The 21,357-nt window shown below is 38.1% G+C and overlaps 1 protein-coding gene across 8 annotated transcripts in view; it reads right to left on the reverse strand.

Moving 5' to 3' along the window:
* mcf2lb (mcf.2 cell line derived transforming sequence-like b) overlaps nt 1–21,357 on the reverse strand; it is a 39,738-nt gene that overhangs the window by 17,433 nt on the left and 948 nt on the right. The window contains exons 1-4 of one of the 8 annotated variants that reach the window (XM_032566928.1): nt 17,461–17,770; nt 6,675–6,758; nt 3,893–4,007; nt 963–1,053 (exon numbers count right to left, since the gene is read on the reverse strand). In XM_032566928.1, the coding sequence (XP_032422819.1) occupies nt 963–1,053; nt 3,893–4,007; nt 6,675–6,758; nt 17,461–17,617 (447 nt within the window). In that variant the 5' untranslated portion in view covers nt 17,618–17,770. Of the gene's footprint in view, nt 1–962; nt 1,054–1,207; nt 2,121–3,892; nt 4,008–6,674; nt 6,759–13,345; nt 13,896–16,857; nt 17,138–17,460; nt 17,771–21,357 lie in introns of those variants that run through there. The other 7 variants (XM_032566930.1, XM_032566926.1, XM_032566925.1 and 4 more) reach the window with 7 other exon arrangements.

The raw sequence follows: 21,357 nt of genomic DNA on the forward strand, positions 1-21,357 counted from the left end.
CAGCGGGTGGTGGCATTCAACTCCGATTCTCCTTATAGCACATTTAATTATTTTCTTTTTTAAAAAACCTATTTGTGATTCAGTTTGGATGACTGGCCTGAAGATCAGCTCAGCATGAAGCAAGCAGCTTTTTAAAATTAAATTAGCACAGGTTTTAATCCTTTATCCTTTGCTGTTTTTTAGCAGGAAGGGTCTGTAATACGTTGGGGGAGTAATAAAAGCTTCACTGTGTTCATAAAAACAAAGCTGCTCCCTGTCATTAGAGTTTTAAACCACACTGCTAATCAACAGTTCATTGTTTATACAAAAAATTTGCTGGCTTTATAAGAAGCTGATATGTGAGAACAAATAGTTAAGCCAAACAGTGAACTGTGTGAGATTTTTTTTTTTTTAGTAGAAACATCCAGCGATTGGTTGCGATGCTGAAGGAAAAGTTGCACAAAATTCAGAGTAATTTATATCTTTAGTTTAGGGTTGCTATGGTTTCCTCATTTAGAGAAAAAGCTTAGTGCGGATGGGCACAAATGGACAAATATTAATAATAACTAATATTATCAGATGTTTTTTTATTTTATTTAAAATGATCTAGATCTAAAAATACTTAAAATTTACACTTTCCAGTGTCCATGTGAATATTGCAATTCTCTTCAATAAATACTAAAAAGGCATAAAGTTGTAGCAATGACGATGAATTTTACCTGCAGCTTTGGAAGCACAATATGGCTGCCACAGGAACATATTAAAGGAAGTGATCACACTCCTACTGACCCTCGAGGGTGGAAGTGATATCTGAGGTGAAACTGTGACGGAAACACGATCATTCTCCTCCAACTCTCTATGACATAACAGATATCTTCCACCCCTGGGAGTGAAGTGTGTCATTGTGTGGATCTCTTTCTCAGACGGTTAAATATCCGTTTCTTAGTGTTTTTGCAGACGTTCAAGCACAAAGACAAACTCACTGCAATACGAAGCAGAGTCCCCTTGACAGCCGCCCATCGGTCCTGCCTGCGATCGATGACCAGGATGAAACCTACGTCTGTTGATGACAAGCTGCAACAAAAACAAAGAACATTGTAGGACACAAGGCAGCAGCGATCAGATAAGTCCAGATAGAGGGTTTGTCGTTGAGGAACCCTCTATGTGGACTTGAATTATACGTCCTTTTAAACAACAGCTCAAAGAAGCAAAAACAAATAAAACATACATATTGTTTTCCCCGTGTGGCATGAAAAACAAATCCAAATGCTTGCTCACAGCACTGCTGCTTTGTTGTGCTGCTCCTTATCTCCTCAGACAGCCGGTGCGGTCCATAAAGAGAGCTGCTCTGAAGCTTCTCCAGATCTCTTGGCCACCAGCCGTAAGCATTCGCATTTTTTCCCCGTGCCTCCCACCCCTTCCCTCCTACACAGCCGTCCCACGCTCTCGGAAGAGAGAGGAACGCGTCCACACAGGCGACTGCAAGCGAGATCCAGCAGCAGAACTCACAGCAGGTTTGAAAGCAAGATGCACCATCAGCAAAAGTGCACACAAGCCTCCCGGCACTTTCATTAGCCTTCATGTAGGCATGGCTTCCAGTATTATTTGTTTACATTCATCAATCTGAACCTACAGACTAAACTACCAGGTTGAAAGAGTTTAAACAAAAGGCTTCTCTCTGCAGCAGGTAAGGGAAATCCACCGTGTTTGTAGTTTATGGAGAATAATGCTTTGGACCATAAAAGATTTAAGCATAGGCACCGCCCATATTGCATTATTGAACTGTCCAATGAGAGATCAGGAGACGCAAGACTTAAACCAATCACAGTGATGCAAGTAAACAATAGATAGTTACAGTAGCCATTTAGGAGAGAGTGATAGATGTAGGGGAAGAAATAATCCTCAGGTCTCAATCAGTTCACTCTCAGTTAAGACTCTTTATATTAAAAATAATGACATTATTAAAAAATATTAAGAGAAAGAAAAGAAAAAACTATTGTAGCAAAATATATTATTTAAGGAAGGAGAATCCTAATATGCAAAGCCAGGGGAGAAGCAGTGCCTGTTGGTGCGAAGGGATGCCTGGGTTTCCATCCTGGACAAGGTTTTTCCATTTGACATGTTTTGACATTTATAGTATAAATATGCATGTTAACTTGAACAATTTCATTATTTTGCTTGGTTTCTGAAAAGGATCTCAAGAAGCTATTGTTGCATTATCCTCGTCCCAGTTTTTGAAACGACTACTCAGGGTACCGTCGTTTTTGTAATGATGGGAAACTGCTAAAATAAGACGCTAAAGACACAGCAAAATATACATTTTGTGTTTTTTTTAAAACGCTTAAACATTGTTTTGAATGAAAATTTAATGACACCTCAATGCCACAAAAAACATTTTGATGTTTTGCATAATATTTCCAAAAGAGAAATCAGAATTAGCCTTATTCAGAGGCTTTACAAAATCATAAATTGGTCTCAAAAGATTGATTTCTGCAGTACAATTCCTGTTTTTCTCTGTTCTTTGTAGTTGTGTAGGGCCATACTGATGTAAACCAACTTTTATATTTTCTCAAAATTGCAGGAGCTGACTGTTTATAAGTACAAAATTATATAAATGTTGCTAAAAAAAAAAAAGTAGATACTTACAACAAATCAAGCAGTGTGGTTTTCTAGTCATTGATTCTAATTTCACAGTAATCTGGGATAATCTCAAATATAAGATTCTCTTTCAGTTTTTTCAAAACCGTGAGGGGATGCTTCTGTTGCAAACATGATCCAGTTTCTCAGAACAAAGAGCACAGAAGCACCTTGAGCTGTGTGTTGATTGGTAAAAAGCTTTGCTCTAACATCTAACGCAGCGTTGAGGAAAATTTGCTGCATGAACGCATTTGCAGTCACAGCAACACAAACTCTATTTTCACCTCGCCTCCTTCTTCATTGCTTAGCGAGTCAGAAAAATTGTGTAAATACCTAAACATTCTCAGATTAAAGCCCAATGCTTGTGTGAAATCTCATCTGTGTTAAATAAGGAAATGAAATAGAAATAAAATGTTTGGGGCGTCCTTCATCCAGACCATAAATCTTTGCTAAAATGAAAGGGAGCATTTATATTTTACTTTGTGACAAGGTGACTAAAAACTTATCTAAGAAGCTCAGTTAAGTCTGGATTTTCTCCAGAGACCATATAAACCCAAATTAAATCTTTGGAAGCAAAGGTTCACGTGAGTTCATGCATTTTTGTCAAAAGCAGCTCTGCTCAGTTGTCGGTATGCATTATTCAGTCTCAACCAGTTAGAGTCACTGCAGTTTCTATTTTTGCTCTGCTTTTTCTTTTTCAGGGAGGATCAGGAAAGCTAAGAGACTATTCTGAACTGTACATATATGTTATAACTATATGTATATTTAAATAAACGGATATTTGTTGGCATATTTGGAGGTAAAAAATGTCTTATATCTGAGGCTCTCATCCCTTTTCGAAATTGATCTGACCTTGTGAGCAAAAATGTGGATGCATTTAGTTATCTTAAACAGGAATCCCGATTTACACTTTTGAAATCTTACAGAAACCACTGTGTCTAAAGCTTCTTGATTAGTAACCAGAGATCTGTACTGTGATCCACTGCCACCTAGTGGTAGATTTTATACTCACACAAATAACATTTATTGAGTGTCTAATAAGATTCATCATCGATTTCAGTTTTGCTTTCACTTGAAGCATCCTATCCATGAATTAATAATTTTCCAAAAACCACAAAAGTGCAGCAGATTGAAGAGAAAGAGAAGATGAAGTCATGAACGTAAAAAAAAAGATAAGAAACAAGAAAAACAAGTTGTGATAGAGGAAATAAGAAAAACAGCTGGGATTTTCATCCTCTGCCTCCATCTGCTGCAGTCGGTCAGAAACAGACCTTACCTAGGCACACTTGTTAGATAGGTTAGGACGTTGTGAAACTCTCTGTCCGTGATTTCCCCAAATGCAGGAAACTCTGGAAACACAATGATGGGACTGCCGTTATCTCCTCTACCGCCTGGAAGACAGTGAAAGAGAAACGTTGAACATTTCAGCTTTGAATTTAAAGGAATTTTGTACAAACGCTGTATGAACAGGGATGAAACTGAAACCATCATTATTATTAGTCTGTGAAGGAAACTCCTTTTCAAATTTAGAAAGAAAGAGAAGAATCAAAGGCTACAGTGAGCTGATGAAACAGTTCCATGACATGAGATTAAAAGAGTTAAAAGAGCAACATTTTTCAGCTTAAATCTGTCTAAATCATTTTAATGAGATGTCAAATGAAGTCCTGTAGTTTGTTTGCCTTCAGTATTAAGACTAATGTAGCACTAATGTAGAAGACTAATGTTTACTGCTTGTCAGCTGGCTGAAAGAATGTTATTAGGCTTTTACTTTACTTCCAAGAACTTCCGGATTCTAGAAATATTTCCACCGATAAAAAGAGTCGTAGTGAGGAAGTTGAATAAGTACCACCTATAACCCTTATTAAGCTGTTACTGTTTAAAATAAAAGTAATTAGATGATCATGTTTGAATTAAACCCTTGTGTAAAAAAGATACTGAAAAACCGGTATCTTTATTTGATTGCTAAAACTATTTGTAATGTTTTTTTATTACTTCAAAACTGATTCCTCACATAAAAAAATTAGATTTGCAGAGGTGACTCCACCGCTGTAGCTAGGGTGTGCTACAGTTCCCCTGGATCAGACATGGCAGCCGTATGTAAATAGAAATTTTAAAATGTTTTTTTTTCTGTGCTCATATATTTATAAAATATGGCCATGATTATACTGAACCTAAAATAATCAATGATAAACAGCCAAATAAAAATGTGGTTATGAATTAACAACAACAAAAGACAATAGGGAATAGTGATGAGACTTTGACCTAATTTCACATCCTACTAAGCAGTGGGAGGTAGAGCTGGACTGCTTGGTGAGTATATGAGGCAAAAGCCAATTGTGCAGAGATGTTCATCATACCTGAGGCTCAACAGAGAAGATTCAGGAAAAATGATTTAAAAAACCTCCACATGTTTATGTAGCCAGTGAGGACAACTAAGAAGCAGAGCTACAAGGTCAGCAAGATGCTGCAAAGCATATAAGAGCACAGATGTCCCACTAACAAAACTCAGGAGTTCTTACATATTATGCAGCTTATTGATTATGCAACTTATTGACTTCAATAAGTTGATATCAGTGTCTTTGACATTTAACACAGCTTAACTGGTCTTGTTGGGGGAAAACCCCCTGAGGAACAGCAGAGTCTTGCAGAATATAGGGCAAATGCAGAAAAAAAAGAAAAAGTTGGAAAATTAGCAATCAAAATCTGTGTTTGACAGTTTTCATCAATTTTATGGGAAATGACCTGAATTATAAATTCAAATACATGTTGATAGATAATATGAGAAAACCTTTCAAATTGATTTATTTTTAAAATAATATTTTTTTCAAAACACTGTGAATTAATGGATTTGGTTTTAAAAGCAATGTCTATTAAAGACGCACCAATCAATCGGCCAAAGATTGAAAATGGCTAATTGATTTGGCCTGATGGGTCAGATCAGATAGTAAAATAGCTGATATTTGTTTAATGCATCAAAACTAAGAGCTTCCGCCATTTTCGTTCTTTAAACGCATCTATCAACAGCGTGAGATTTAGGGAAATGCATCAAACAAAATGTAGGGATTACATGTAAAATACTTCCTCTGTCAACAAAACTGCAGGCATTTTTTAAACCCTTATTTTACCAGGTAAGTCCTAAGTAATTGATGATTTTACTGCTAATTTTTCAAGCTGTGTATTATTTGATTCCCCTGCAGAGCACTTTGGGTGCCTTTGGATTTTAAAGCATTTTATAAATAAATACATAAATGAATGAAATGAATAGAAAACAAAAAGAGAACGTGATTGAAATCAGCAGGTTAAGACAGAAAACGCCTGATCAGTGCATCTCTGAGTATTAAAAAAATATATTTTTAGCAAAATCACACAACTGAAGAAGGAACAAAAATGCTAAAATGCTAAAAAATGAAACAGAGATGCTGCAACACTTTGCTTGTTGTTGACAACCTCGACAAAATCAATCTCTCTCTCTCTCTCTCTCTCTCTCTCTCTCACACACACACACGCCCCGACACACACACCCCGTCTACCTCCCTCCAAGCAACAGCTGCTCTGTCAGCACATGAGACTGGAATATCAATCCGCCTGCCTTTTCTTGTCCCATCACCATGGCAACAGCAAGTGCATGGTCATGCTTTCAGCGTCTGCTTTGGGTTTTTCAAAATGTTCCCAGTGTCTGCTGCGTCCACAAGGTCGCAAAAATAAAAACAGAGGACAGTTTTTTTATTTTATCCAAGGAGGTGATGGAGTAGCTCCATTAAAAAAAATGAAGCGTACTGTGAGAGTTTTGGTCAAAAATAGATCCAGGAAAGAAGCGACTAAGCAGAAAATATTTGCCGCTAAGGTCAGAAAGGAAGTAAAGAGGAAAGGGACAGGCATGACAATTGAATGTCAAATATTATCTGTCCAGAGATAAAACATAAAGCATATATGAATTGGACACAGTTTAAGCACAAATAATTACTTAAGAAAAGTAAACAGAAGTGACATCGGTAACTGTCAAATAAAATAGGCATAAATGTAACCACAGAGAGAAGATAGAAACATAAAACTGTCACCTGAAAGGAAGGCAAACTGTTTTCTGAGATCAGGCGTGATGTCAGCAGCGCGGGGGGGATTGGTGTCCAGCTGCATGATCTCATCTGGAAAAAAGAAGCAAATTCAAATATTTATCCATCAACCATCCATCCATCAATCAAACCTTAAAACATCTGCAAATAATATTGATAGATAAATATACATTTTGAACAGGCATCCTTTTTAAAAAATAAATAAATAAATAAATAAATAAATAAATAAATAAATTATAGCTACAAATGCAAAAATTCTGACAACTTACAGTTAAGCAGCTAAACAGTTACAAATGATCAGAATTCTGAATATTGATGAAAAATCTTGATTCATTGGGATAAAATGTACAGTGGCTCAATAAAATTTCATTTAAGTCTCCTTGGGTTTTTGTGACCTTCCTTCCATAGGATGTACTCCTGTGTCTCTTCAATGGACAGAGCTCACAGGTGAAGCTATTGATTAACACCATACCCTCCTCTACAGACTGTCCAATCAAAAGCCCTGGTCAAAAGACACCTGCTTCTGGTCTTTTGGTCTTTTTGTGCATCTACTTCCTTGCAATGCAAATCTCAAGCCGGTCGAAATAGATGACCATTCATACCGAACCTTTTTCTGCTAGAGGTTAAAAGAAAGTAGTTCCTATCCACTGTTGTCACATGCTTGTTAAAAGTAGGGAGCAGCTTCAGAAATCACCAACTCAATGCACATTTCACCACACTGTCAGATACATATGTCAGTAGGTGATATCTCTTGGTATATCATGATTAAACTAAATTTGGCCGAAATGCCTTCTGTTCAACTGGACATGAATTGGGCCAATGCTTTCTCAAAGCTTGTATATATTGGTGTCATACAAACACATTTAACTGAAGTGAAATTCAACTAGAAGTCTATTGTTATTGACAGTAAAGGCCAAGATAGTCTATACCACGTTGCTTGTATTTGTGAGATTGATGAGATAACTGTTGTTAGAGTAAGATAACAGATCTCTGCTTCAGTGTCGATCCCCACCAGATGGCAGGTAAAATACTGATTGCTCCAAATCACTCCATGCAAATATCACTCTGAGTTGCACCGTTAAAGAAACTGTAGCTATCATCCTACAGGTATGATTCTTAAAAAACTTCTTTTATTCAGGTTTAAACAAATCAAAATGTCTAATTAGTTTGTGTAAGAAATCACTGTTTTTGTCACACGTATATACAGCTCTGGAAAAAATTAAGACACCACTTAAAATGATCAGTTTCTCTGATTTTACTTTTTATGAGTTTGAGTAAAATGGACATTATTCTTTTATTCTATGAACTACTAAACTTCAAGCAAAAATTTAATATTTATTTGCAGAAAATGAGAAATAGCCAAAATAACGAGAAAGATGCAGTGCTTTCAGACCTCAAATAATGCAAAGAAAACAAGTTTATGTTCATGTAGAAACAACAATACTAATGTTTTAACTTGAGAAAGATTTCAGAAATCAATATTTGATGGAAAAACCAGGAAGTTTTCAATGGGGTTCAGTGCAGATTGCTCTGAATTTTTTCCAGAGCTGTATATATATATATCAAGAAAAACTAAATGTCAAGCAAAATAGGAAGTTAAGCATAACAAAACAGTTACAGGAATGCAAGGGAGTACCCTGATACAAATATGAGAAATGTAAACACTTCCTAAACAAATCTGAACAAAGAACTATGTATTTAAATAAAGCACATGCTTCAAACTATTATTGTTCTGACAATTTGATCTTCTCTTCTGATCCGATCCAAACCATACAACCAGAGCCAATAGACTGTTTTTGAAAGAGAGAAAATGCTTTAAACTACATTTTGTTGATATGTATAGTTGTTTTTTTTTCTCAGGTTACTACATTTCTCTTGCACCTAAACAATAAATAATCTGTTTGTTTAGAATAGCCAAACAAACACACTATTTAGTTATGAAATATTTGTCACATAGAGAGATGGATAATTTTTCTACCTGAGCCTAAGTAACAAAATAACATAAATAAGAACAAGATTACTTTTATGAAATGTAAGGAAGTGACAACAGTGAGATACTAACCAATGAGAGAAACAAACAGCATCATTCATTAACATATTAGAAAACTACTAATTTAACACAACAGACACAAATATGTATACATATATGAAGAAATATAGACAATAGTAGACAAAATTGGCAGAAATTTAATTTCAAGCCATATTTATGAGATTCTTAAAAATAAATAAAAGAAAAAATGAAAGAATGCAACATCTGGACGGTCGGCCATTTTGTAAATTTTGAACTTTTATATTTATTTGGACCTGGTTATGAAAATGAGCTGTTTTGTAATAACCTTCCAATAATTCGTCACCTTGGAGACCTTTGACACAATTGATAGTTTACAGTATTTTTTTTTAGTTTCAATTTATCTTGATCAACTAAAAAGAGAATTCTGCTGACATGCTAGTGACGCGCATGGGTACAAAACGGACTGATCCAAAATGGAAGCAAGTTGGGGCAATATGGCAGCATGTGGTTCAAAAAGAACTGACCCAGAGCCAATGTTGTGGCACCGCTGAGGTTTTGTCCAACATAACCTCTGAAACAGATGGTTTCAAATCTTAAAAGACAGCTGGAGTTCACTGATGTTGACACCCAGGTCACACTAATCTTACACAGCAAGGAGTAAATACACACTGTTACCTTATAAAAATACACAAAATGAAGGGAATTGTAAAGCTATTATAAATAGGTTAAGTCATCAATTATTCAATCACTACAGTAGATAAAACAGAACCAAGGTCTATTCTTTATAACCCTTTTTCAAGCCAAATTAGTATGGATGATACACACTGACTGACTTTGTTATGTGTTTTTAAGCAAAGATTCCTCTTAAATTAATATGTGCAGAATTAATTGGAAAAATTTCCAAGAGGTTGTTCATTGTTTCTGCATCAGACCTAACTTGAACTTTTCAGCGTTTTCTAGTTAGCATGACTCAGTCAGGAACTGCTCACTGATTGTTCTCCATACGTCACTTTAAGCTTAGTTCCTTTCTCCTCTACCAAGGCAGACGAATATGAATCAAAGCAAATAAACGTCTATCTCTGTGAGGATAGCGACTTTGTAAAGCGATGTAACCATGATTAATAACGGTCAGCATGGCCTTGGGTGTTTGGACACAAAGCTGAAGCCTCTCTCATGCTTCACATGCACTGTAGCTCACAAAGAGACCTCCATCAGTTTCCTCTCTCTGACCTGATATCACTTACTCCACCAGCCACACCCTACCCCCAGAAACTCCCACGCGTATCACATCAAAACTAGACCCTCAATCAGGCTAGAAAGAGGCTATTTTGTTTCTGAAAAATCCCCTCATTAATGTCCAGTTTCAGCTTCAGCCCATTTTTTCCTGGACATTTTCTTCATCAACGTGTGCAAATATCCTTTCACCACACTTCTTGCTCAGTTGGAAAAGTCCCGAGGGCCGTTTCTGTGAAACGAGAGCCAGTATCAGAGGGTGATCTCACGATAAATGAACCTTAAACTCCAAAAAGGAGAGAACTGAACATCCTGTACATCTTTACAGCAAATAAAAGCAACACTATGAAGCTTGGTAGTTCTACGAATAACCAAGATTACAAACGAATCTATTGGAACAGTATTTATTGATGGATATAGTGGAAGTAGAAAAAATGAAGCTCTGTGAAAAAGTGTTTGCTTAGGTAATTAAACAAGGGTCAGACTAAGTTAACCTAAGTAAATACAAAAAGTCTTCAAACAAAGAATCTATTTATAAAGGAAAAATATGTCCAAACAAACTTAGTCCTGTGTAAAAGAACTATATCTGACAGCAACATCTGCCATGAAGCGTTTATGACAACTGGTGTGGAGGACTTCTGGCCCACTTTTCTTTGTATAACCATTTTAATGATCACAATGAGGTTCTGAGTCAGCAAAGCAAACCCAGACCATCGCACTACCACCGCCATGTTTTACTGCTAATATGATGTTCTTTTACTGAACTGTTGTAAGTTAATGACATGGGAATCACCAGGATGTTTTTAGGTAAATATGCGATTGGTCTTTCTATTCTTATTGGTAAGTCATCATTTTCCTCCAGGGACTCTCCTATGAATGTCATTTTGGCTCAATCTTGTTTTTTTGTTGAATCGCGAAAACTAAAGGCAAGTGAGGCCTGGAGAGGTTTAGATGTAGATCCCGTGACCTTTCATAATCTCCCGGCTGTTGTTGAATTCTTGGATTAGTTTTGGTAGGCTGCTCCCTCCAGGAAATGTTCCCCACTGTTCCATGTTTTCTTCATTCGTGGATAATGAACATCATTATGTGGACAGCACAACTGGGAATAAAGAAGAGCTGTTTGGGTATTGTGGAGATTACAGAAATACAGCTCTGTTTTCCCTACAGCTCTGTCAGTTCTAAAAATTTGATGAAACGACTATATTTGTTGGAGGACTTCAAATATAATCTTTAGAGGGGATGTGCTGATTCTGGAATTTTAATGAAGTCTGTCTTTCTATTCCACACACACGAAAAAAGATCTATCATTTATTGCATTTTTGTTCTAAGAAAACTAACAAAGTCTGTTTGAAACCATCCAAATGTCCTAAATTAAATTTAAATATAAAACAATATCACAAATCTGTCAAATCAGATAGAAGCATGGTAAACTCTGGTGTGTTTTTCAGACGTCTATTGAGATAAGAATATTGCCCAACACCTTATTAAAAATGTTAACTTTCTGCAACTAAGGAAACCTTTCTGGTCTTTAGTGACAAAAGAATTCCTTTCCGACGCCCAAACCCTACCACACACACACACCCACGCACACCCCCCCCCCCCCCCCCCCCACACACACCCACACACCCGCACACACCCCAACTCACAGCTCAGCTGCCGATTCAAGCGTTAATGTTCTTAATAAGGCTCAGGGTTTGGGATTAGTGTCCGCTCGGGCTCACGTTTATGGCTGACGAGTCAAACGTTAGTGGGTCACAGTGACAACACCTGGACCACCTGCCACTACTGACACAGATTAAACAGGACCAGAAGGCGGAACTGAAATGTTGGTTCTCTGTTTTTGACATAAAAAACATCATCAAGCTTCTCCAACAAAACAAAACATTGGTTACAGTAACATTTAAAAAATATTGCTAACAATTAGAGTTGCATGTTTTCTTGCTTAAAATATGATTCAGCCTTTTAGAGTGAATTTCCACACAATCAGTGGCTCGTTTATTCAAGGTATTAGTGTGTATATTATCAGAAAAATGGGGGAGATGCAACAGATAGTCACAAGTAAGACAACAGCAATGGCCGTGAAGAAGAGTAGAGGCACAGATAAAGCAAAGTGCTGTCTGCAGACTCGTGACAGGTCATGCAATATGAAGGAACACAAAAGGTGAGACGGCTCAGATGACACCAAAACGTTTGGTGTCTAAGGTGATGGTGATGATTATCAGAGCTCATCTGATAATCAAATAATTGAAGTGTGAGACCGCATACAGTTTTAGAAACAGAGTAAAAGAAACAATCTGAAACAAACTAAAATCCAAATCATTTCCAAGGTTTTTCTTCATTCATAGCAAAGGTCACAAGAATAAAACTTCCTCGGCGTCAAAAACAGTGATGGAGCACAGAGCAGCTGCAGTTCTCCTCATCAAACTGTTGTGGTGCAGAAAAAATGTTCGCAGAACTGGAAAAAAAATTAAAAATCTACACCGACTCTCAATTTTCGTAGCTGAATCTTTATTCAACCTGTAGGATGAATAAATAAGAGATGCTTTGAAAAAATTGGCTGGCAACAGAGTTTCGATACTTTTGATCTTGAACTGGTCTGACTGAAATCCAATCTTTTTCAGATCACTGAACACAAAAGTTCACGTAAAAAACAACAAGGCTCGGCGTTAGCTGTTTTCAGTTTTAGTTTCAGTGAAGTTTTCAAATATTAATTCGGATGAAACACACAGATGTCAAAAGGTATTTAAAAAGAAACCACCTCTTCAAGAGAAATCCAAACATGACGACATCCACACTCGTCTTTAGGATCCAAACGTGTATACAGATCTTCATCCATCTCTTACTCAGTCTTTGGTTTATTTAGGAAAGAGTGAGAGAGAGCAAGACTTCCAACAGAAAACAGGAAGGCTCAGAAGAGTAAAAGTGCTGCGTTTGAATCCTTTTGAGGTTTCAGCTTATGTGTGTCATGGAACATTTTTGATTTGGAAATTTTGGAAAAACTCCCAGAGTTAAAGTGAGGACTTACATTCTCTAAGAACGACACATGAAGACTGTCGTTTTTGTCATGCTAACAGCACAAACCACACAAAATACACATATAAGATACTAAAGCCATTTTCAAATTACAACCATCTATTTTGCTTTCATTTTTAGATATGAATATAATGCTGTTTTACAATGCCAATTTTCATTGATGCAATGTAAATTAATATTGATCACACACAACAGGAAGGCAAGAAAAAAGTAAAACTAAAACTAATATTCTATTGCTGTCTGTTAGAGCTTTTAACAAGAAACTGAATACAGCATATCAGTGGGTGAAACCTTTAGCAAATTTCTGATTGGTGCATCTCTAGATCTAAATCACAATTAAAATGCTTTTGAGTCACATTCATATCAGCTGTGCAACACCTACCACAGAGCCAGTGGCAACGACAGGAAAATTTGTAGAATCTCTCCACCTCTTCAAGAGAAATCCGAACATGACGACATCCACACTCGTCTTTAGGATTCAAACGTGTATGCAGATCTTCATCCATCTCTTCCTCAGTCCGATTATCTGTCTTTTCTTCCATCATTCGTTCATTCTCTCCACTCTCCACTAAAACTCTATCAGCCCAGATCTCCTCTCCATCCGCTTGTCTCTTTCCATCTCCTCCTGGAACCCCCTCTCTTTGCTCCTTACCAGTAGACAGAAACTCTGTCCAACCTGCAGTCACAAACAAATCCAAGACTTGCTTTTCTAGGCATTCATCAGAATCTACAATCATATGTTCTGCCAGAGTTAGCTCCTGGTTTTCCTTTGTGCTAAACCCACAATCTAACCCGAGGTCCACATCCTCCTCCACGAGGAAGCTTGAATTTGCCATCTGTTGTGTAGTCTACTCCAGGCTCGCGACTCTTCTGTAACATTTGCTCCATGAAGCTGTGCAGGAGTGTCACACGAACAGCTTCTCTCCCATGCTGACTCCACCTTTCCCCAAAAAAGTGCATGCAGCCTGTGCAGGTGCTCCACTGCCTGCAGACATCACTCACTGAAAGGACTTCCTTTTTCAACCTCAGGTTACCTCCCCTGCATACAAAAGCTACAGTGTAGTGCTCTACCCAGTCCTCAGTGATAACCCAACTAGTTTCCTCTATCGCCTAAAAGAACAATGCATCCGACCTGCTCTCAAACCTGAGTCTGACTTGTAAAATACATCCACTGCCAGCAGCTATTGAGATACAGGATAACGATCTAGCTATCCCAGGAAAGATATGCTAAAACATGTTATAAATACTGTAGCTCTCAGTGCTCATTTACCTAGGGCAGCCAAACCTGGTATAGCCGATTGGCTTATCTCTGGAAATGTGCACCAGAAGTACAAAGCTCCCATTCTGCCCAGCCCTTTCAAACACTGCCTGCAACCCCATTTAACCGTTCACAGCCTGTCGACGGAACGCTTCTATTCTCGTTTACTCCACTCAAATGACCCCATTCTTACAAACTCACTGAAAGAGCCGATTCTGAGGAGACCTCATTTGAAGAAAGACACTGTTTCTTGACAGAATATGGCAATTAAGATTCAATTTCAACAAAACCCAGAAAAGAGATTTCAGTCAAAGCAAGGTAATGGACACTAATATCAGTCTTTCAACCCTGTCATTATCTACTTTAAGTCAGTCAGTCAGTGGTGCTAAAATGTGAGAGAAAGTTATATTTTTCTTGTGGGAGTTTGTTATGTAAGCTTGAATTTGCATAGGGCTTTTTTTTGTTTGTTTTTTTAAAAGGTGGTGTTGGGATGGCAGGATAATTTACATGAGTGTTTGCTTTGCGACCAGTGGAATACAGGAAGCTATCAGTGTCAAAACCATGGCTTTAAAAGCCTTAGAGAGCAGTGTCTTAAAACAAACAAGAGGCACAAATACATCATCTTTTATACTGAGTTGAAACATTGTGCAAATCTACGCAAGACTATTTTATTTGCTTCTGTTTCTATTTCTTCTAAAATTTTTCTAGTAAAAATAGAAGACCAATTGAGGCACATTAATTAAATTCTGGACATATAGATCGCTGTATAAAGAGCTGAGGTCAGTCTGCAGGAGTTGTTTAAAACCACAGAGGGTCAATCTTTAAAAACAACCACAAGTATGAACGAGGAAGCAGCCGGCCGGTCTCTGAGGGAACTATACGAGCTATAAATTCATCTACCCACACGTTGCGTTTATGGCCACTTCTTTTTTAAAAATCACACATTATAAAAGGAAAACTCCACTGGAGAGACCGAAGGAGCAAATATTTACAAAGTGCTCAGGGAACAATGAGGCATATGTCATGTATCTGAACATGTGACTAGACTGGGTTTGCTTTTGTTAAAAACAAACAGAGGAGCATCCATCAAACACATGCCTCTTTAACCTCAACAGACTTTGTTTTACTCAATCTGAAATTCTGGTGAGTTTTGAAACAGATTAGATGTATGTACAGTATATACCATAAGCAGTTCTACTCAGACAGTATCGTGCAGTGACATATGCATTAATATTATTGAAATGTTGGGCTTTTAATTATTTATTTGAAGTGATATTTTTTCAGGTTGGAAGAATTATTTAACATAAAACTTCAAGAGCATTGAAAGGCTGGGGTGCACAATTATAATTGTTCATTTTTCTATAGTCCCTGGAGGCTCTAATATATACCAGGTCAAAAGAATGGCTTTAATGCCCTTTAGCACATTACTCACCACATACTCTTTGAAGTCTTCAAATCTACCTTAAATCTGGATGACAGAATTGGTAGAGTTCATCTAAAATGGTTGGTTTCCTTTTACAGACGTGCCTTTTATGTATAGGCCGTTGGTTTTCAACAGGTCAGAGATTTGGATATGCTATTCAGAGAGTCTAACATTAGCCACTTACTGTAGAACTACTTTTGATGTGTGCAGACATAGCATGCTATGTCTGTAGCATGCGGCCACGCTGTCAACGGTGAGATTATAAGAGCGTGACGACTGCCGAAAGTCTGCTGGTTATGTTCATGTATGAGTGACAGAAATAATAATAAAGAGATTGTGAGCACAGTCATTGCATGCGCGTTAATAGATGTAACATTGTCCTGTGGAAAGAGCCAACAGCTTGAACCACCTTAGCCAAACTCTCACCCTAAAATAAATCCAAAATGTTCAAGATGTTTCAGAACAAACCAGGAACTTCCAACTTCTTCCAACAGAAGAAGAACGCCACATCACGCACTGTGGTGGGAGCATCAACCTGTTACACGGTCTGCGGTACGGTGGTACTAGTGTACAAAGTGAGTGGAAAAATGAAGAAGGAAGACCTCCTTCAACTTCACCTCAAATAAAAAGTTGAAAACTTGACTGTGCTGTATGAGTGTGCATAAATTGAGCCTGTGTAGAGTAGAGAAAATTCACACTAAATTCAAACTTGTGTAATCATTTAAAAAAAATCAAAGACCTTAATAAATCTTTTATCTCACAATGTTCAGAATATAAGGTTTTTAAAAAAGCTGCACAGTCTATAAAGACATAAGAACCAGTGATTTGCCTTTCCAAATTCTTCTTGTGTTTTCAGCAAGAATAATGACTTTTCCAGAGCTGGAAGGAAATAAAAACCTTCACAGGAAACCATGCAGTTCCAGCATGATCACACTACTTATGAAGGACATGCCGTTACGTCGAGTCGATCCTCCAAAATTTGTTAGGCTTGTAAAATCTATATGTATAAACTATAATTGTAGCTTACAACATAAACATGTGTCCAGAAACAGAACAAGGCAAGATGTCCAAGAGCAATCTTTGTGAAAAATAAGAAAACAGCTGAAGGTATTTAAAGAATATAAGCATTAGCTTCAAAATGCTGCAACCTATAAGAAACAAAAAGCTCTCAAATGCAAGAATGTCTATACAAGAACAGATATTATCAACTCACTTGACTTAAGTGGTACCATTGGTATCCCTCTCTCTGATTCAGAAGAACGTTTCCTCGTTTTCCTTACCATTCTTTTCATTGCTGTGCACTAGACCTCCTTTTTAAAATAGTCCCAAAAAACAATGTCTCAAAGTGGAAACGACCTAACAGGATGCCAATCTGAAACCCCAGTTCCTTTTCCATTGCAGCAGCCCTTCTGCTGGCAAGGTGCTGCATGCTGCAAATGCCGCATTTGCTGAGAAATCCTTTTCTCCTATGGAAAAATGTCAGTGCAGCTGCAGAGATCGGTGAGCTAGAAAATGAGGAAGCTATTTAAGCTGCGCAGTCATGCACTCTTACACACACAAAATGTGATACACACCAAAGACACAAAACAGACCCAGTGGGAAACAAGGGAAGCCCACAGGAAACACTTTGTGGGGCTCTGGGCATGTTGCCCTGCAGAACTATTGGCCAGATGAATATGTTATGCACAACACAGACACACAGAGTGTCTGCGTCCACGCTTTGCCTACAAATCTGCAGCACTGCAGAGTTGCAGTCGTGGAAAGATAGGACTTTAACACAAACATGCTAAAACTAGAGAAGCTTTCCTCCTCTTACCATCCCAGTCCCTCCAGGAGTTCTTGCGACTGGCAGGGCTGAATGGAAAAGAAGAACCCAGTCCTGAGATGTCCAAGTTCTGGATCAGATGACTAAGGCGGTTCATGAGCCGGCAGGATGCCTCTCCACCCTCCCGGAGAAACTCAGGCAGGGACATGACAGCAGGCCGCTGGACTTCAAACAGAAACTGGCATCCAAGGAGACCTCTCAGCTGCACACTCTAACAGACTCCAAAACGCACTGCCCAAATCCAGACATGGACAGACACCTGGCTATTTTCGTGCCAAGTTAGTCAGGATCACAACCAAAGGATCTCACATGCATTCAGTGAGGACATCTCTGCACTGGGTACAACACCAGTCCAGCCTCCGCTGCAGTGCCACATTGGGGACTCGAGGAAACGACGCTGTGCAAAGCCGGCAGAATTAGAAAGAGCTGAGTCACTCTCTGCACAACCTCTCTAACCAAAACTGTTCACTCTGGAGGTGAGAACGGGAGGGTACACTCATACACACTGACACTCATACCTCCACGCAAATGCAACAACTGACTGCAGCGGCAAGTAAGACAAGAGGAAAGGAAGGTCGAGTGCAACAGAAGCAGAGGGCAGCCGGTGGAAGGCAAATCCCCTTCTGCTTCTCAGGCTAATTATACTCCTCCGCTCCTCAACTAATCTGCTTTTCAATTGTAAATTCTTTCACACATCCAACGCCTGATGAACAACAGGATCACATGAAGGACTGGAAACTGCTGAAACCCATTGTGTGAAAAAACAACAGCAACAAAAAAACTACCATAACAGTCTGAAAACTTTATACTGCACGTTTTCATCTTTCAGAATCAATATGTTGTGAGTAACTGAAGTCAAAGAGCAAGCACAGGGGGGTACTCCTTCAGCTCAGAGGACGCTTTCTGGGAAGCTTTTAAGTTTATGTGTGTTTTGTGTCAGTGTTTGGCCCTGGTTGGTAGTTAAAGCTGGCAAGTAAAAGGCAGCTCAGTGTTTACAGGCTTAGTAAAGAGAAGCGCTCTCGCATGCTGATGAGGCAACTGCACACAACATCATTTTAACAGACATGTCATCTACAACCCATTCTGCACAATGCATACCTACTTAAATGTCCACCCAACTCTTCTTCAATATAAATGCTGGCATCTCAACATTTTAATGTTAACATCAGGTAAAAAGTAACTATGTTCTGAGTACAACTTTTAAAGCATCCAACATTACATTGGCACATTTGGTGGTGGTAATCAATTTACATTTTTTCCAATCCAATTGCATGTATTGGATCAGTTGTTGAGACTTAGAAAGACTCAGCTTAGCTTCACGCTGCCTGACCCAGGCATGTTTAAATCCTGGACTAAACCCAACTTCTTGTCCCTCTAGTTAATAAATGATATTTGTCAGTCACATCCCCAATGACTCTGCACCTCGGTCAAACCAGCTTTTAAAAGCATTATCCTACTTCAGGCTGTGTAAAATATTTTAGTGTTTTCATGGATACAGTAGACCCCTGATATTTGTGAGTGTTAGTGTTTGTGAGTCACCCTCAAAGAGCTAGAACCCATGAATACTTGAGAGCCCCTCTAATAACTTCCTATTTCAATAGCCCCAACACCAAATGTACCTTAATACACATCAATACGCTCAGTTAAAACAATCTACCGCAGAAGCTAATATCTTCGGTCTTTCTTATAAAATATGTGAAATGTTACTGCTCCTCTTGTCTTTAAGGTACTGACTAACAAGCTGGGGACTAAAGGCAGCCTGCTGTATCCATCTGGCTCTACACCTGCTCCGCCTTTAGAGGATGATCGCGTAGCTCAGCTGACCTCCAACAAAAATAGGAAACAGAACCTCACAATATGGTACCAAAAACAGAGCGACATTCACGTCTGATCTATAAACTTCCTCACTGACCTTCCTGTTCAGGAAATACCAAAGAGAAGAATCTGAAAAACAAAAAAAAAAATGGCAGAGGACTCGTTTTTACCTGAGAGACAGCTGGGCAGCGTGAAGCTAAGCTGAGTCTTTCTAAGTCTCAACAACTGACCCAACTTTCCTATTCTACAATCACAAATGAAATACCACTACGCACACAAACAAAGAGGCATAAGCTCATTCTAATTATAAAGTATCAGCTGAATAAGGCCATATAACATATGCTATTTACAACTGAAAGCACAAAACGACCCTAAATGTAAGTGACCCAGTGTAGATGAACATATTTATGCTGGAAATGTTACAAATTTAACTGGACGTTGCCCTTCAAATATACTGGAAGTGGGTCTACTGGCCACTTGAAAAGCTGCCTGTGTCCATGGCTGCAAAATAGTTACAAAGAAATTCATCTAGCCCACTGTGGGCACTGTCCTTGTTGAAAGAGCAATTTCAGGTATGATATAAAACAAGAGATGCAGAGAGAAAGTAATTGATGACTAGAATCAGCCAATTTTCAGCTTTTTCTGCCCTGATCAGAGAGCCACAGGCTGAAAATGTAAAAACCTGATACTTAGTGTGAAAACGCCACACAAAGCGCTACTAAGTTGCTGCACTTTTCAGTGTAGACGCTGTTACTGAAAGAAGAAAACTCAAAATTAGACATTTAGTATTAGCAAGGTGTTTAAAAATCAGGTCAGGGCTGTAGGCCAACAACCATATTTATGACCTAAGCTTAAAATAAAACAAAAAACTTTGACTGTCCCCCCAGTGCTTCATATTAGATGAATCAAATATAAAGTGGGCGTGTCTGATGATTCCAACTAATTTAAAAATGATTCAATCTCAAGTCAGTTGCAGGTTGGGAAGCAATATGATCACCCCATTTGTCTGAGTTTGCAAATATCGAATATATTCTCATCTAACAAAACAGACAACTGTGCCAGAAACCACAAGCAGAAGCAGACAGCTACATGGTGGATACAGTTTCTCTGGGAAATAAATAGATTAAATTTGTCTGTCTCTGTTTCCTCCAAACAAAATGCATCTCCGCATTACATGTTTGAGAAAACAAAATCGTTCCAGCAACAGTTTTTTTTTCTTCTTGTGAATCTCTCTTCATCACTCTCCCTTCCTCTTTGTCTCCTGCAGTCAGTGTCAGGCTCTCCTCACTAAGCTGATTACTGCTCTCATCCTCCTGCCACACCACATCTATGTCACATTTTCTTTAGGGAACTGTTAGGCATTGAATCAAATCTATCAGCTTTCTATCAGTGTAAACAAAATGAGATATGTCAATATTATCTAGCTTTTGTGCCTGTTTTTTGGTGAAAGAGAAATGCAACATAAAAAATGCTGTAAAGACAAATACTTCTGTATTTTCATTACTGTAGCTTGGACATAGATTACCATATTTTTCCTCCTTTCTCAAGTCCACCCACTCACCATCTTTGGTACTGGAAAGGAATGGATGGACGAAAATCTTGCAAACCCCTGAAGATTTGCAATATGTTTCTTTAAACACATTTTAGACTTTAAAGTCCCAGATTTCAAAATAGCGTTTCACAATTCATGCATCTCTGGCTGAAAATTTAAGTGCGTTTGTACTAGTGACAGAGATGGTATGCTTATACTGGGTAGATTAAGGCAGATTTCTATAAAAGGATCAGAGGAGATGGCAGACAGACTAATAAAAACATGTCCATGGCTTTCTTTTTGGAAAAAGGAACTTAACAAACATATGCTTTGATACTGCATATGTGGAAAGGATTTAAGTTCACAAGGAATCTTAAATGGTTGTGAAGAAACTGTGCAATAAAGAAACCAAAAGCTAATTTTGGTGGATTATTTTACAGTGATCTGGCTTTGAATATGGGACTGCAAAACAGATGGCTGGACAAATGGATGATAAAAAGGTGGATAAAGGGATGACCCACTGGAAGAGTGAATAAATAAAT

Source organism: Xiphophorus hellerii, chromosome 7 (genome assembly GCF_003331165.1).
Source record: "Xiphophorus hellerii strain 12219 chromosome 7, Xiphophorus_hellerii-4.1, whole genome shotgun sequence".
NCBI lineage: Eukaryota > Metazoa > Chordata > Actinopteri > Cyprinodontiformes > Poeciliidae > Xiphophorus > Xiphophorus hellerii.